Here is an 18,104-nt window from a genome sequence, read left to right as displayed (position 1 = left end):
GGACGTTTCCACCTAACATCTGCCTAAAAGCAGGGGATTATTTCATTCTGTCCAGGCAGCATCGGCCTGTTCTGCCTACTCTGCAACGTTTACGCCGCTGCGTGAATGCATCTAGCGTTTCTGCTGGGTGGCCGGTTCAGAATGGCTTTGGCCAAGAGCCTTGAAGCACGTTTCCCATAGTGTTATATCAGCTTCTCCGTACGAGTTCTTTTCCTTACGGTGCATTCCCATTAATACAAAATCCTTAGAGGAGTGGAAAGTTGAATTCTACAAGTATTACTACTTTTCTGTATTTGTTTGGATGAGAATGCATCTCTTGCCGTATTTCTCACATGGCAGGCGACCTGGAACATTTTATGAACCCACCCTCTTCACTGTAGTAACCTTAATATTCAGCCTTTATTTTCCTGTGGTTTCTTCCAGTGTGGTATGCCCAGAGCTTTTTAAAAATGTGCTTCTTGCACAATCCATATGCCCAGGACTGGGCAGTTGCCTCTTGCCAAGCAGATTGCCAAAGTGCTGAACTGCCCCTACCTTATCCCTGTTGAGGCATTAATAGTTTCTCCTCTTTCTCTCCTATCTTAATGTTTTCGTAAGCCTTTGTTACTTGGTCAGGTTTGGTTCCAATTAGTGAGAAGCTAATTGAGAGAGGAGTATCTCGCAGATGGGTGGGCAATGTGGCTGTAAAAGTTCCATTTCTCTAGGAAACCAAGCAAAAAATCTGCTAAGCTGGTCACAGGTTGGTTCAGCTATTTGTCAAAATGCTGCAAGGTCATTGAGCAGCCTTTCCTGGATCGCTCCAAAGGTTGGAGCGAAAATTTGAGCCGGCAAACTGAACTGTCCCTTGGGGCTGGGAAAGAAAAAGAAGGAGTCAGGGAAGTACTTCGCATTAGCAGTAGTCAGTGAGGTTTTCACCGTGTCTGAATGCAGCGGTGGCTTGGGGTTGGCAGTCGTACGTGCAGCACCAGGAGGGGTTGCAGACCTCTCTGGGTGGCGGGGCAGGAGCCAAACTGTGTGCTGCACGGCCGGTTCTGCTTGCAGGATGCAGGGCACAGCGGAGGGAAGGCTCGGTTCCCGAACAAACCAGAAAATGCCGCAGGGAGGTGGTGTTCCCCACGAGCTGGGGCTCAGTGGCTCACGGGTGTCTTTCCCGGAATAGCAAAAAGTGAAATTCAAACGGGATTTGTCTAGGTATTTCTCATTGGGGTGCGTATTGGAGATGTGTGGGAGAGGGAGAAGTCCGCGAGGAGAGCAGCGTAGCATGAAAAATACCTGAATCTATTATCGGTTTCTCCTCTTAATAGTGACTGCCACTCACACGTCCCCGTACAGTAGTCAAACTCCCATGACCAAAGAAGTGTCAACATTTTAAAAGTGCTTTCCAGAGCATACGCTGTTGAGCTCGAAAAGCCTCCAAGTGACTTACCTCAGGCCGAGAACCAGAAAATAACTTCCCCAAACCTGCCAATTCCTAGCGCCTCGCAGCATCACTCCGAGGCGAGGTCCCAGCTCACGAGAAGCATGGTGACGCTCCCGAAAGCGGTGGCTGGATCTGAGCAGCCTGGCAGCATTTCTTCTTGACAGCCCAAAATTCGCTCAAGGTATCTCTTTCTGTAGCGGCGTTGGGGAGAGAGGGTGCGTCAGACGCGGGGCGTCCTCGCCGGCTCTGGGAGCTGCAGGAGAGCGTAATTCTTCTGCGTCTGGTTCCACGTGTTGGAGATTACTACAGTTCAGCAAAAATAGGTTTCATTAAACTTAAAATCAAGCGTATGCAACTCTCATTTAAATAAGGAGCGAGTGAGAGTCGTAACTTCCACTGAAAGTGCATCTCCCATCATTTATTTTTTATACTATGCCACAGTCACTGTTTAAATTATTAAAAGCAAGAAGTAAAAAGCTTCTCAGGAGATAGAAATGGATTAGATTAAAATTAATCTGACATAATCCTTTCTTTAAAACTGCTGATTCAGTGCATGCACAGTTTTATCAACATATTTGAGGATAAGGGAGAAATATAAATTCTTCCACAATTTGTGAATGTTTTGGCTTGATCTTTCTGCCAGCACAGACCACATGCAGTGCTGTTTTAATTGAGAAATTGATGGTATTACAAATATTTCCAATAGCACAAATGCCACGCTCATTTTAGATTTACACTAATTTAAGCACCTGAGCTGGTGTATGTGGTCTGCCTCGTTTCAGCCAGGGTGGGGTTTGTGAGCAGGAGGTGAGACATAGGATCGCAGTCAGTTACAGACTTTGGCACAGGCCTTCAGACCTAAATTTTTGACTGGCATATGTCATTTATCACCTTCGGTGTCGGCACCTCTGCCAGCTTCCTACTAACCACCTGCCATCATCCGCCTGTGCCCCAGCCGGGCTGTCACGGCCAGGCAGCGAGGTGGGACGTCGGGGGGTTGTAACGCACGCTGCCCTCCCGGAGAACGAGAAGGGAAGAGGCTCAGCAGTAAAGACCGTGGAAATACTGAAATAATAAGGAACATGACATTAATGGATTTTTTTTTATTTATCAGTGGCAGCCCGTGACATCTTTAAAAAGAAATCATCTGCAAGCTAGTCATGTGGTTTATCCCCCTGTTCAGTTGCAGTCGCCACTAAATGAAGATTGAAATGGTATTGAAAGGGGGTAGAGCCGGCAGGGGCTGGCTAAAGATGAGCGAAATCTGTTGTCTGACAGAATTCAGTCAATAGGCGTTTATCAAAAGTTGCAACATCTTGTGATCTCTTTATAAAATAAATTAGAGACCTGAGTCTAGGTCCTGGGCTCTGCTAACTGCGTCGCAACCACCCTTACCCTCCAAACCCAGCCTCAGCTGCCCCTTCGGACAAAGCTCTCGGAAGCAGCCGGGGAGGCTGATCCGCTTTCGGCTCCCTTGGGGTAATTCATAGCAAAAAGTGTGGTGTTGTCACAAACACAGCATTGATGTATCTCCACTTTTGCAATCAAATTTGGGTTTCCAGATCCCTGAATGCATACACTGCTTCATGTAAGTCCGTAGTCCTGGCTGGGTGAGCACTCCTTCCTCGGGGGGTCGTTGGAAAATGAATGGGGTATTGGTTTTGGCATTTTCCGTTACCTGATATGTATGTCTAAATGTGTGACCATGACGTTGTTTTCAGCTGGTATATATCAAAACACTGTTTATCTATCTAATACGTGAAGAGAATGGGTTTTTGCTGCGTACTACGTGGCGAGTGCCATGGCATCACAGAGCGGTGCCTGTCCATGCAGAGATCTCCCCTAAAGGACGTACCACCCGCGCTGCTTGGCCAGATATTTCAACCTTGGAGTTGATCATAATATTAATTCACTGCAGTAAGAAAATTCTCTGCAGCCAACTTTCTTTTTTGAAAGGTTTGATCTAATCTCTTACAGCTACAGTAAGAGGCTGATCAAAGGTAGTGAAAGCTGGTGTTACAGGATTAGCTGGGTCACATTGAAATATGTTTTAAAACAAGCCCAGGGACCTTAGCTTTACTGAAGCAAGTGCACAACAAAAAAGATTTTTAGGCTAACTGTCTCTGACTTTAAACAGAAAACAAACTGACGGATTAAATCTGTGAGTCATTCCTTAAGGTGATACGTGTAGCACTTTACGTAGAACAAGCCTGGAAAATACAAGCAATGATTGAATCTTCCCGAGCGAAAATATAGTGCAGAATTAAACATCGGTGAAAGCGTCATTTACGCACGTGCCCAGCTTACGGCGTACTTATTCTCATTTGATGTTTGCTCGTAAGTAATTAGCGGCTTCAGTCCAGCCCCTTGTATCTTTTTTTTCTGGCTGATCTCTCCTCCATCTCCTTTCCATTTGCCACTGACAGTATCTGCCACGGAGGTGCTTTATCTCTGGCTGTCAGGTGAAGATGAGTGTTTGTTTGGAAGGATGTTGATGCCACTCTGTGGACCGTATCAAACTTTTTTTTTTTTTTTTAACTGGAATTTCCATATTGAAATCAACTTACAAACAGAGAGAGCATCGTACAGATCTATACATTGCTCAGTGGGAAAAGCTGTGAAATCGTTTAGGCTTGAATCGGTGTCACAGGAGGCCAAGCGCACATCTCATGGCTTCCAGAAGTACAGTGTTGCATGATTAGTAGGGGTAAAGGGTGGAGCAAATATATAGCTATTGATCCGCTTGTGAGTGCTTTCTGCATTGTTGCTCTTTTTTAAGCTTGGCTTGATGTAGTTACATGGCGCGATACATGGCACGCTCAGTAAGATCTTTCCATAATCTTTATTTCACCATGTATCAGCGTCCACGACTACCCATGGGTACGCCTGTATGCCGGGGAGTGGTGTTTCATTCCAGAATTGCCCATCTGATAATTTCCCGTTCCTTAGCAGAAATAAGCTTCCAATTCATAACTTCCTTCTTCAGTGGACCAGTGTCTCTCTTGGCAGGCCCAGCAGCCCAACATCACGAGTGTCTGGAGCGTCGTCTTTGGTTGGTGCAGTTCAAGGTTGCCTCTCCGTAGGGAAGGGGCATGGCCGGGGGACTGACTCTCCCCACAGAGTCTGGTACAAGAGCAGACTACTGGGTCACTACTGGGTTGATCCTGGCTCCAAAAATTTAAACTTAAAACAGAGGTGCATAAAAACCACGTGGTATCAAATCTAATCCTGAGCAGGGTTCTCCAGTTTCAGTACATCATGAACCTGTTTCCCCAAAGGTATCATAAACCTTTTGACAAATAAGGGTTTGGTTGGTTTGTGGGTTTTCTTTTCAGGCAAGACCGGGCTGAGCTGTAAATTTCTGTAAGACGGTTTATGAAGTTTGTCAGACAAAAAAATTTATAGTTTCTTCCAAAACCTGCCAGCCTGCATGCTACTTTGGTAGGGTGTGGGAGGTTGTCTGCTGCCCATCAGACGTTTTTGAGACAGATTTTTGTATTTAACTGTAGTAAATACAAGAGCAAGGGACTCTCCATCTCATAGCATTTTCCATTCAGTCATAGATAAAGGCTGCAGTTGATTTTTCTCCCTGAGATAACTTCAAGTTAAAATTTCGTCACAATCCCCAACGGCATGGTGCAGTAGTCATTAACGTTCCTGGTGCCGTAGCAGCCAGTGTAGCCAGCCATCGACTGGGACTGGAGGCTGTTTGCAAGAGATAAGCCACGTCAATCGTGTACAGCCATCAAATATTTAACTATTTTAGAGACACAGAAAAATGGAGATGGAGCAGATACAGCTGATTATTGATTAGGCTTCAGGTAATGAAGACCTTTCACCTTTTTAATTACCCATACGTGAAGCTCTAGATACTGGGTGAATGTGGAGTCGAGGGCCTGGGAAGCAACCACAGCCCTGCACACCTTCCAAATTGCTGCGAGCATGAGTCTGACACAGAAGTTGGCTGATTTGTACATTTTCCTCATTCTTACACGCTTCTGACTCGTTAATGTACATGCCATGTACACGTGTACTCAGCTTTACTGTTACCATAAACCAGTGCTGACACAGTTAGTTTACAAGAATAATTATCTCCCCCCAAGTGGAAAGGGGCCACTTGCTGCTCCCCCTCGCGCGTGGGCAGGAGATGCCAGGAATGCAGCCTGCGGTACAGTCGCGTTTCCCCGCTATGTGCACGCGCCCTGTTAGACTGTATGGGGAAGTTGTACGCTGTCGTCATTGGTGGTTTGTAATTAAAAGTTTGGAAAACCTCAAGAGATGTCGTAGATATGCCTCGGGTTGAAGAGATGACCTCTCAAAATCTGTTGCCTTCCATGACTTGATGTCTTCATGATGACTTCCCCATCATCACTGTACACCACTGACAATGGTGACTCGTGGCTCTTTCATGCTGTTCCGAGTTAAACTCTGCAAACTGATTCACTAATATTAGCAAAGATGAAGGGCATGTGCTTTTTTCCTGTCCCACCTGGCAAGGGCAGCACCTTTCTTTGTGTGCAAACAGTTGACTGGCTGGCTGCTGACTAACTGCGCGCTCAGGTTTAGCATAGATGAGGGTTCATCCAAAAACGTATTACTAACTTCAGATTAATCTTGTTCATTATTCATTATTCTTTTTATTAAAACTTACATTTGAGGCACAGAAGCTGTGGTGTTACGTAGCTGGGTGGCCCTGTATGACAGAGAGTCAAGCGGAGAATTACCGAGTGATGTTTGCACCCAGGTTGATTCCTTTAAATTATTTGGCAATTATTTAAGAAGAGAAGATAAAATATTGATCCAAAGTGTTAGCAGGGCAATGAAATGGTTTGTAGGCCCACAAAAAAAGGTGTACAGTGCATAATTCCTGTAGCTTTACTATCAAAATAAAACTGTGAAAGAGAAAAATGGACAAAAACTCCAGAAACCACAGTGCAGTTGCCAGCAGGTGACTGGTATGGGTGGAGAGGAGCCTCGGGGGGTTCGGTAGGGCCACGTACGTGATACGTTGTGCCGGGGATTCGTCTTTCCTCTTCCCCAGCGCGCTCTCAGGCAGCGTGTCGTGGTGCATTGAGCCTCCTTTCCAGCCCGTGTTATGTTATTCATGGGGCTGCGGGTGTTGATTGCTTAATCAAATCACAGTGAAATTTGAAATTATGAATGTCCCCTGCAAGCAGTCAGCAAAATTTAGTAAGCAGGATGAGAATACAGAATGAATACACAGGACACTCATCAGATAATCGGTTACGCTTTATGATTGCCCAAACTTACTGTCATCATCAAAACACCCTCTTAATACCCCTTAAGAGAAATTTGGCCACCAAAGAATGCAAACAATCAAGGCAAAAACATGAAAAGTCTACAAATCATTCGCCAAAAATAGGTCTTTTACGAACTTTATACAACATTGCTATTGACAGCGACGTTACCCACCCAAGCCCGTGACAGGGCGCAGTCGCAGAGGGGTGTCTGGGTCGTATTAGCGGGGCATTAGCCGCGTGTGCCGGGGTTTGGAGCGCAGTCCTGTTCTGCCGGGATGAAGTCTTGCACCAGGCTTCGTCGCAGGTGACTGAAGCTACAGATGGCCGGGTTCTTCCCTCGCTCCATTCAGGGCAACGTTATCCTATAAGTGAAAATTACGCCTTGGCCAGACTTGGATTTGTCTTTAAGATGTGAATGGTTTATATGAACTGGATTCGGGGCGGATGTGGGGTACAGTTAGGGCTTTGAATGGCAAAATGTTGTTATAGTGTCCGAATACATAAAATAAATAGCAAGCATGAACGTTCGGCGCTTCCTTAGCCTGGAGCACAGCAAATGCTGGGAGGTGAAGAAGGGCTGAGCTCACGTGTGCGTCGGCTTCTCTAACGGAAACCCGGATTGCGGCAGGCACAGATGGTAATGCACGCAGAGCCGAGGAACGCGTGTCTGTACTAAATCATATAAAAGCGTAATGCTAGATCGAGTTCCTCGCTACCATCAGTTGCACTGCGATAGGTGAGGGAATGCCTTCCCTCCAGGAAAAACTTCACGTGACTTCGCTGTTACTGGTGGCTGGATCTGGAAGGGCCCCATCCACAACAGGGAGAGCAGAGGTACGGAGTTAGACAGCAAAACTTCAGCACTTCCCGTACTTAAGAATAAATTGCATTTGAAAAAATAAAAAAGCAATACAGAACTGCAAGATCAAGGAAGGTGCAAACCTAACTCATGGAGCTGTATTCACCATATCTGGATTTAAATTGTCGTTGCTTATAATATACTGGGATGAGCCTCACCTTTCATTTCAAAGTGTCTCAAAATCAGGTACTGCTCTTCCAAAATGCTGTATTGCTGCAATTGTAGTTTCAGTTGCTAGGGACTCTTATGAAAGGAGGATTTTCTCAATTTCCTTAATTTCAGATTTGTTTCTTGTCATGTGTAATGAAGCCTAATTTTTGTGCATCAAGATTTACAGGAAATGCTGCAAATCTTTTGTTTCACACTGAAAAACAGTTCCCACCAGTCCATCTTGAGAGTGACATAGTAGGTCGTAGCACAGAAATTATAGGAAACATTAAAGATTAGATTAATCGCTGTAACTTTCAGTAAAGCCCATTAAAAAAAAAAAAGTGTATTGTACTACACTGTTCTTATCAGAAACAATAAATGATTCCCATTTTTTTGGCTAATACTAATTTCAAACTTCCATTCTTTTATTCAGCTTTATGGTTACCATAATCTTGATGTTGTAACAGCTTTTGCCATAGTAGCTACAGAGACCTTTTTAAGTGGCAGCCCTGACTTTATGGAAAAGACTTTAGGAAAAAAAAACAAAACACCAAAAAAACCCACACAAGAAAAGAGTTTCTTGTACTAAAAGGCAAAGACAAAATAGTATGCATGTGACGAGACGGAAGGCCAGAGAACATTATTTTGGCGAACCATATGGTCTGCTTATACTAATTACTCATAGCGGAATTTCTGTGCAGCTTTCAGTAACCTTTTTTCACCACTTGCTCTCATTTAGAGAAAGCTTAAAATCTACAGCGTCTTTAGCTTTGTTTCCTGTCTTGAGCAGGGAGTGTTCTGGGGGCAGCACAGGAGAGACTTGTGCTTTAATAGAGTTTATCATCGAATGCTGTAGAAAAATGATGAGGTCTGAATGTGATCAGGAGAAGCAGACCCAGGAGGGCTGCGCGCTTCGCCGAGGGGAAAAAAAAACACAACGCAAAAAAAACCCCAGACAAAAACCACGCAGCCAGGCAAAGCGATGCACCTTCTGCTCGTTGGCGGCTCTGCTTTTCCCCGGGGCGAGCGGCAGCGGTGGCAGCGGCACCGCGGCCACGCAGCGGCACCGCGGCTGCAGCCGTCCTGCCGCACGGCGCGGGGCGGTTTCTCTGCGGGCGCCTTGGCAAGCGGCTCAGAACATTTCTTCTTTGGGATAAAAAGAGTTTGTCTGCGCTCTAGTAATAAAATGGAAAAGGCGTATCTTAAGTGCCCAGCATCTATATTCAGGTGGCTTGAATAATGTATTTCCTTTTTAATTGCTAAGGTTGGTGGTAACTGCTGGTTGCTCTAAATTTTGTTAAACCATGACATTCAGCCGTGCAATAGTGGCAGAGGCCTTGGGTTCTATTATTTAAATACTCACCGATACGTATATGTGATACAGGGTATGTGTTTGCGGTTAGTGCACCTGAAACAGAGGCAGCCTGAGCATCAGGCTTCACTGCAGGGCACGGTGGGAGCGGCTGGTGTGAGAGCCTCTGAAAGGGGTGAAAGGAGCGAAGAAAAAGGCTTCTGGCTTCTTTTTCGGCGTTGCTGCCGCGCACATCTCAGTACAACAACTTTGCAAATAGCGACTTGAGTAAAAGGCTGTCGGTGGAGCTCTGCATCAAGACTGTTGCTGTCTGACCTTGCATAGACGGATGTTTGAGGCGCGTAGCCTGCCTGCCGTGTGCTGCCGATGGTGTTCTGCTGCCGGTCGCTAGCCCAGAGGCATAAATATTAATGGTGAAGGTACTGTGTTATCCCTGTGTGGTTGAGCTTCTCCCGAAAGCCTCGGCTGCAGTGGCAGGGGAGGGAGCGTGCAGAAGAGGTCCGTGGTCTGCTGGCGTGCGGTGGGGTTCCCTGCCGCGTGCCTGATCTGGGAGTGATTCTCAGCTCTGCATGGTTGTGCCCATCGCTTCCACCATCCGCCGTGGCTAGAGTCAAATCAAGCTTCTGCTAACGCGCCTGCGTGCTCTCCGCCTTCCCCTCCGCTGCTCCTCACAAGCCCCGGGTTTCCATAGGCCCCTCTGCGGTAGGTGAGCGATGCTAACTCATTTAGGACACTCTTCCCTCTCGCTGTTGTCTTTGCTGTGGACCAGTAGAGCAAATACCTGGCAACTTGGGACCTTGTGCGCAGAAACCTTTTGGCAAACAGAAATCCCCTTTCCTTCTCCCAGCATGCGCCTGCGGTGGTAGCGTGGGCGTTCCAAGCACCCAAGTGCATGTAACCCCCATCAGCATGGATTTGTGTAGGTGAAAAACGCTCTTTATGTAGTTGGTAGAGCAAGGAAAGATTTGGGGTTGGATGTCCTCCATCTGGTGATGGCTCGAGCCAGGGTGCAGGGACCATCTGTACCAAAAACGTACAAGTAACTTCTCCATCCTCCCATCCTTGCTGGTAATCGTTACAGAACTGAAGGTTTGCCATGAAAAAGTCTTTGTCGTTCTGATGTATCAGGGAGATGCAGGCCATCGGGGCAGTGACGAAAAGTACGGAGCCGAAGTACAAGATCAGTCTTTGCAGTGGGTAGCCGGGTGCTCTGCTGCTGGCGATGGGACTGCAGCTGGCAGAGTGTCTGCTTGTCTTTAAAAACTGCAAATATGGTTCAGAAATCTTCCGATAATATTCTGTGTTTGAGAGACCTACTTGAATGTGTTTAAAGGGGAGATTAAAAGCATTGTAAATGAGGAAAAACTACATGAAAAGGGTTCCAAATTAGGAAGGAGAAGTTTGTAATAAATTCCTCAAGGACGTAGAGTCTAATGTGTAATTAGAGAACCACGAATTGCCTGTTACTGCTCATTCTTTGTACTGGAAGACTCCGTGTCTGTAACTTCGGTAGACGTTTCAATCACGCGCAGTCACCAGGAGCCATCTCAGGCTGTATTTTAAGTGTCTGTTTACACAGTTGTTACAAATTGCCTATGGGATGTGAACTGTCTATCACTTCCAGGGCAATTAGTATGTGAAACCTTATCAAAAGAAATACGTCAAGTTTGAAAAGCCATAAATATTGCACTAGGATCTCTAAGGAAATCAAAGTGAGTTTGATATAGTATTTATTTACATGTTGCTACACAAGCAAATGCACTTATAGATGCTCCAGTCTGCATTATTCCCTGTGCTCTATATTCCATCACTCCCATGTTACTTGAGAAAGAGAGAGAATCATCCTGTTGGTTTAAGTATTGTAATAGCAATAATGGACTGTTCCTGATATCTAAGACTGTGTAATTCGGGCAGTTGTATTTTTCTGCACAATGATTTCTTGTAATGAAAGGAAGGTCAGAGCTGTAACATCAGATCTTCATTATGTTCCTCAGTTTTATGTACCCAAATTAATAGAGTTTGAAGATGGCTTTTGGGGAGGTTTTGATGTTCTGCATTCTGGAAATAGGTTTCCTTTAGTACGCCCTGCATTGGGTTCCTCTGTGTGGAGCGATCCTGGATCATCACCATTTGATGCTCTCTTTGATCAGACCTCTTTACTATTGCACAACTTTATATTTGCCTTCTGCTTTCCTGTGACCGCTTACCCAGGATTTCCAACCTAGCACTCAGCTCAAATGATGCAAATACACGAGACTTTTAACTAAGGCAGAGACTAGGAAAAGCTGCCACAATGATCATAAGATCGGAAGGCCTGTCTTGAAAGTGAAGGCAGAAGGGCTCTTGATGGCTCTCACCAGCAGAGAGGCAAGAACTCTTTAAGCTAAAGGCATCATTAGCCCAGAAGCACATAGCTATAGGCTAGTAATAAAAATATTTAACCTAGAAATTAGAGGGTTCTTAGCAACTGAAGTAATACCAACTTACAACAGAAAAGTGGGAGCCAAAAACCTTGCTGCTTCTAGGATATATTTATGAACAGGACTACGTAATCTCCTGGGGAAGGGTAGGGTGGGAAGGAGATTGTTGATTCAGAAAGACCCTCCCAGTTCTGTGTTTTCCTGAGGAATGTGTGGTCGATTCACCATTCCACAGTCAATGCAAAATGTTGTCGTATTGCAGAGCTCGGGGGGCTTTGGTGGAAACCTGCTGTGTGAAGATTCGCTCAAATGTAAATGCCTCTGTGCATTCCAGGGCAGTGATGTTTATTTGCCTATTGCTGGATGCTTCTGGAAGAACAAGATAATTGTTCACCAAGAGTAAATGAAAAAAACCCACCTTAACTACTTGCAGAAAATAATAAGCTAGCTGAGAAGTGGTACCTTGTTTGCTCCGAGTATCCTCTTGACATCAGCATGAGGTTACTTGCAATTAGATGCACATGTGTAAATATGATGATTAGATATTCCCACATAAACATAATTATCATATCTTCCTAAAAGTCTAAGCAGGCATTTTATAATCCTGTTGTTAAAAATAAATAAATCAAAGCCAGCAGCCTGCGTTCAGCCTCTTACATATGTAAACAGTGGAACATAAGGGCAGAGTATATTTTCTAAAGTACCCAACGGTAGTTGAGGTCAATTACAGTTATGACTCATTAAACTAAGAATACGCTTTTTAGTGTCCCCTTAGAAAACTACAGCGATCTTGTATTCACTTCAGTTCTTGAAGCATTTTCAGGGTGTTTGGGCATTAGTCTTAGGCAAATATAATAGGGTTATATTGCATTAACCTCACTCACAAACTCTGCAACCACTTGCGGCATCTCTCTCGCTTATTCTTTTATTGCTCAAAGAACTTCCAAAGATGCCTTATAAAACACAGAGTACTATCTAATTAGTCATATAGAAGATTACAGCTGCTTAATTTCGTGTTCGGTTTTTCGCTGATTCAGAAATTCCAAAGGAATAAAATGTACAGTGTGCGATAACATGGCTCGGCAGGTCCTCCTCCGAACTGTCTTTAAAGGAAAAAAAAATTAATGAGAAAGAATAACAGAAAAATCATGAGTCAGGCTGAAATGTTCATGACAAAAAGGTGAGATTCATGTAAAATGCATTATGTTCTGGATTGGGAGAACTTGAAGGAGCAACAAGAATATTAGATCCATGTGCAGGCTCAGAAGTGTCACAGTTGGAAATTTATATTTGTAGCCATAAAGATGAGAACTTGCAAAATGTTAGCCTTTTTATCATCTCATGGGCTGTGCTATATCTAATTTCCCTACCCAAAGGGAGCAGGGAGAAAATGATTTTCAGGGCTTCCGCTCTGACTCGCGCTGGAGCCCAGCATCAGGCGTCACCCCAAGGGGACGTGCACCTTGTCACTAACGCTGGTGGGACCTTGTGCTTCCAGAGCTCACCTACGCGTGGATCTTCAACGAGTACCCGACCTTCGTACACCAGGACAATCGCCGCTTCGTTTCACAAGAGACGGGGAATTTGTACATCGCGAAGGTGGAAGCTTCAGACGTGGGCAACTACACGTGCGTGGTGACGAACACGGTGACCAACAGCAGGGTCCTGGGTCCCCCCACCCCGCTCATCCTCAGGAATGACGGTAGGACTTAGAGGAGGGGTGTTGGGGGCTGGGGTTGGAGAGTCTGTTTTGTTTTCTTTGGCTGTCACCCAGAAATTCAGAAATGGCCTGAAATATTTGTATCGGAGGAACGGGAGGGGGTTTCCCCTTTGCAGAGCTTCAGTGGGGCTGGAGACCTCTGCTTCAGCCCTGGTTCACGGTCACAGGCAGTGGTGGGGTTTATGACGCTGTGGCCAAGGTTGCTCTTCCCACCGCTGTGGAACAACTCTCGGTATCAGGCAATAATTATAAAAGAAAAACCTGGTGATGCTTGGCCAAAGACAGGGAATAAAATAGATTTTAGAGTTTGGGTATACTACAGTTTTGCTCATTTTATGCAGCCCAGAAGCGAACAAAAGCACTTTATCGTTTCGGTAACTGTTAGCTCAGGCTGTATTTCCCAGCAGAATTAGTGCTATTTTTAGTAGTCTGTGGAATAATACAAAAAAGCAAGAAGAAACTAGAAGAGCGTTTCTAAATTTATACAGACAATTGATTTGTATCGTTGTCATTTTTGAGTAGATAAGAAAAATAAATTTGCATGTTAATTTGCAATTAAAACTAATTAAAATGCGTCTGTTTAAAGGATAACAGTGAGGACGTTTGTTCCAGAAATAGAAATGCATTATTAGAAACTTCTTCTAGAAGAAGATCCGTTGTCACCTAGCGGTATTTGACACAAATTCCTCGCTTGTGGAACAGGGGCTCGTTGCTGCCCGCCTCCCGCCCGTAGCTGTTCCCTTCTCATTAACACGGCTCCTGCCGTCGGGGAATTTGGGAAACATTGTCGGTGCCGAGAAAGCGCCGCGGTTAGGCTGGGAGGGGTGAAGACGGCAGCTTCTCCGCGTCTGTGCCGGATCTGCTCTCCGTCACAGGAGAGGCTGCGTTCCTGTAAACCCGGCGGCAGTAATTCTGTCCCTCCGAGTCCCGAGTAAGTCACCTAATGTATGAAAGGTAAAGAGGAATATTAAAACTTGCCTCGTACTAACGTTTTCAGTGTTGAAGAAGAAATATTCTGAAGTATTACACTGACAGGACTTTCGTGCAGCCCTTACCGAGCTGGAAGCGCTGCCGTCGGTGACGATGGAGCTGGATGTCTGCGCCGGCTCTGGCGGGGGCGGCCGCGTTGCCCAGTGCCGCGCCACGGGCGCTGCCCCGGCGCCTCGCTCCTCCGCGCGCCGCTTCATTTACAGGGACCGTCGCCTTCCCGGGGCATTCACAGGAATGTTCTCCGACTCCTTTGAAGTGCACTCTGCTGTTTATTAAAGATAGGAAACTTTAATTGAACCTCTCAGGGGCTGAGGAATACATTCCCGAGTTAAAGAAGAAAGGTGCTGTTGTATCCGTAGAGCCAAAGATGGCTGTACTCGAAAGCGAACAGCGGGCTAAATGTGTGTTTTAAAATACGATTGCACTAGTGGTACAGGCAAGCTTCATTTTCAAAATCAGCAGGTCTCAATTTTTCATTCCACATAGAGTAATCCTATAAAATCTGAATATAACACACTGTCACGCTTGAGAAATTATATATGTTGCTTCAGAAGCGTGAACAACAGAAGTGAGTAAAATGTGAGGCACATTGTATTTCCACTGGCAAATGTGTCTTGCTCATCTTTTCTTTTTATATCTGACATGTCCAGGTTATCTTAATATATATGACATGCTATTTTCTTTACAACATTTGAGCATTAAATTAATAGGCTTGGAGGCTAGCTCATCAACAATTAATGTTTCATTTCCATTTAATTGCAATTAGCAAGTTAAGTGGAAAAAAAAATTCATAATGTACCTCTCCCAGTTGATTTACACGTACCGAGCTGCTCCTCCGGCTGCCGCCTGGGCGGGCAGCAAGGTCCTGCATCTGTGGGGGCCCTCGTGCAGCTCGGGAGAAGGGCTGGGGGGTCCCCGTGCCCCCGGCAGCACCCCACTTACGGAGGTCTTGATGCAGCTCTGAGGTCCCTCAGCCCTGGGCTGGAGGGCTGGGGTCCCAGCTGGAAGAGTCTGACCTCCTCCAGCACACCCTTCGTAAAACTGTCTGTTGCTAGAATTTTCTGTTATTGCCTGGTTGGCTTTGCACTGAAACACTTTCCTTGAATTAAAAAAAAAAAAAACCTGCAGGTACTTTACAAAAATCTCCTTGTGAAATTTCTGTTTTTCTGAAAAATCAAAGTTATTTTTAAACTGTAAAACATTTTTGCTGCCATGCAGAATTAATTACGGGTCCCTGTAGTTGATACATAGCCCCGTTACTTTGAAAGAAACAAACGGTGGTGTAAAATACCATCCAAAAGGAATGCTGGCCACATGGAACTAAGAATAGCACCTATATTTGTTTTTTTCATTATTTCGCACGGAGTTAAGAGAGAAAAAGAGAAGGCTCTTTCCTTTTGTGCTAATGATAATCTCTCACTCAAAACCTGCAAAAATTCCCAATTCCAGAGCAGTGGGAAGAAAACAGAGCTCAGATGCTCGCAGTCTGGCTGACCCTGTGCTGTTCGAGGTCAAGAATTTCAGGTGTTTTAACAGATACCTGTACGAATTACGTGCCGGGCGTTCTTACAGCAGCCGGCGTTCACGCTGCTGGTTGCTCTCGGAGCAGCCCTCGCCGCCCGGCGCAGCTGGCCGCGGGTGTGCAGGACGGCATGGCACGGCACGCGCCGGGCTGAAATCTCGCCCGCCGGAACCCTGAGGTTTCTTTTCCCATTCCTTCTTCAGTTCATGGCAGTAATTTTTCTAGACTCGGTCGTGAATCGTTTAGGCTTTTTACGTTGAATACCTGCCATCTTTATCGTGGTTATTTTAGTTGAATGTAATCATCCTGGAAAAACAACTTTTCAGCATGTTTTTCTGAAGCGCTGCTGGCTTTACAGCGCCAGGCTGTTGAGCTGTAATCTGTAAAGGGAAAAGATACGGGCGCGGGGGATGAAGTCAGAGCCTGTAGGCAGATTGCTTTCCCCTCCTGTGCCTTTTGTGCTTCTCTTTCGCTTGTTTTCAGCTGCGAGGCTCCGGAGTTACAGATCTCCTGATGCTGTTTGCTGCGGCTTTTTGTAGCCAGCGGTACATGCTCTCGTTGACAGGAATCGGGTTCCTTCCCTGTCGCTGTGTTGTTGAAGCAGAAGGTGCCTCTTATCCCATTAGTTATCCCCAGACAGCCTTTCCTCCTTGGAGAGATAAATATCATAGAGGGTTACGGGATGGTGGTAGGAACAGACTGTGCCAAGGCAGCGGTCGCTGGCAGCTCGGGCTGTCTGCTTCTATGGACAGAGGTTACCCGATGGTGATAAATATGGTGTAGGAACTATAATGTGTGCTGGGAAAAGGGTTTTTCCTCTGTGTCTCTTAATTCCCACCCACAAATGCGTGCAGTCACCCCTATTTAAATATTGTCGCGTAGCGGTATGGATTTGTGGTGGCAAGGATGCTTGCAGTGCAGGTGCATGACGGATTTAAATACAATATTATATTCGTGCTGCAGTCCTCAAAACCGCACGTTTACGGTTTGGGACCTGAAATGTGCATCCCTATTCCAGCACAGGTCTTCGGGAATGATAAGCAGCTCTCCCTTTCACATCGTGTACGTGCTAGTGTATCAAAGGAAAAAATAAAAGCTGTTACGGTTTTCTTGATTTCCCAGGGTAATGAGGTTAGGTTTCGGCTTGGGTTCTGCAGGGATGGGAGCGAGTCCTAACTATACCAGTTGGCACCAGTTGTGGAAGAAGGGCTCTCTGAGCTATTCTCATGCTAGGAAACAAAATAAATAGCTAAATGTATATGGCACCAAAGGCTGAGAATGATCCTACAGCCTGAAGTAAGGCATCCACTAGGATTGAAGCACTTACTGCAGCTCAGACAGAAGAGGGGTTTACATTTGAACGGCTCTTTCCCAAAGAAGCCGTCTGGCAGCCCGCCGCAGGACGTGGGCTGGAAGACGGGGAGGAAAGGGAACACACCTGCAACACTGTCTCCTCCATCTAATAAACCAGTGCCCATCATCTGGCTGCCCTCAGCTGCCCTGTCCCAGTCGAGGGCACGGTTTCCGCACCGTGTCCCCGGAAAGGGCAGCAGGTACCCGGGGCTGCCGTCCCCGCTGCTGCCGAGGCACCTTTGGGACCCTCTGGGCCGTCCCCACCCTGCAGCAAACACCAACCAAAGCACCCAGGTGTTCACAGCCACCGCTCCTGCAATACTTTACTACTTCTCTTTAAAATGCACTTTGGATTTTTTTACATCAGAATTAAAACAGTAATAGTAGAAAAGAACTGAAATAGTCCTGGAATAAAATTACCATCAGCAGCAGCTGTATGGGCCAATTAAACTTTAACATTTCACAGGTGTTGTCAAGAAATGCATATCATCTGCTCAGACAAATTAGCTTTTTTCTGAATTCCTGGGACTTTCATCCAAAAGCATGTTTTTTAAGCCTTGAAATTGGAAGAAAAGCACGAAAGCCTCTGAAATGCAAACACATAGAGCATCTGATGTGCCATGACACTGGAAACATTCTCCAAGCTACAAACCTGGTGTCTATTTTAATCTTTTATTTTCTCCCCCATCCTCTTCCACCTGCACAGCTAAGCCAGGTGTTAAATCACCCAGGAATGAACAGCAGGAAAAATAAGGACTGTCGTCATGGAAGTGGTCTTGGATTCAGGATGGAGATATCTCAGCTGCACTGATGTTTCTCCTATAAAGCAGAGAAGCAGGACTCATAGCATACTCTGTGTGTGTATATATATATATATATGTGTGCGTGTGTGTGTAGGTAGGTTATAATTGCACTGGGAGCCTTGTGATGTTTCCAGGTACGAGTCCTGATTTTGAAGCGGATAGAGTTTGCAGTAACGCTGGTAACTGAGCTGTCCCTGCAGTTGTAAGAGTCAGCAGTGGTTGCCAGAGCTGCAGAGCGCTGGGTAACGGTGGCCGGAGCCGATGTCCTACGGCCCCAGGTAGCCTTCCCATCCT

The 18,104-nt window shown here is 45.7% G+C and overlaps 1 protein-coding gene across 1 annotated transcript in view; it reads left to right on the top strand.

The window, feature by feature from the left end:
* The window catches only part of LOC309408786 (contactin-4), a gene marked incomplete at its 5' end in the record, with an annotated part of 167,408 nt that overhangs the window by 69,752 nt on the left and 79,552 nt on the right, over window positions 1-18,104 (top strand). Inside the window, one exon of the mRNA XM_082004733.1 lies at window positions 12,921-13,124. Coding sequence (XP_081860859.1) covers window positions 12,921-13,124 — 204 coding nt within the window. The remainder of the gene's footprint in view (window positions 1-12,920; window positions 13,125-18,104) is intronic.

Source organism: Phaethon aethereus, assembly GCF_964289735.1.
Source record: "Phaethon aethereus genome assembly, chromosome: 11".
NCBI classification, from domain to species: Eukaryota; Metazoa; Chordata; class Aves; order Phaethontiformes; family Phaethontidae; genus Phaethon; species Phaethon aethereus.
Note: the sequence above shows the minus strand (reverse complement) of the source record. Positions and strands in the feature narration are given on the sequence as shown.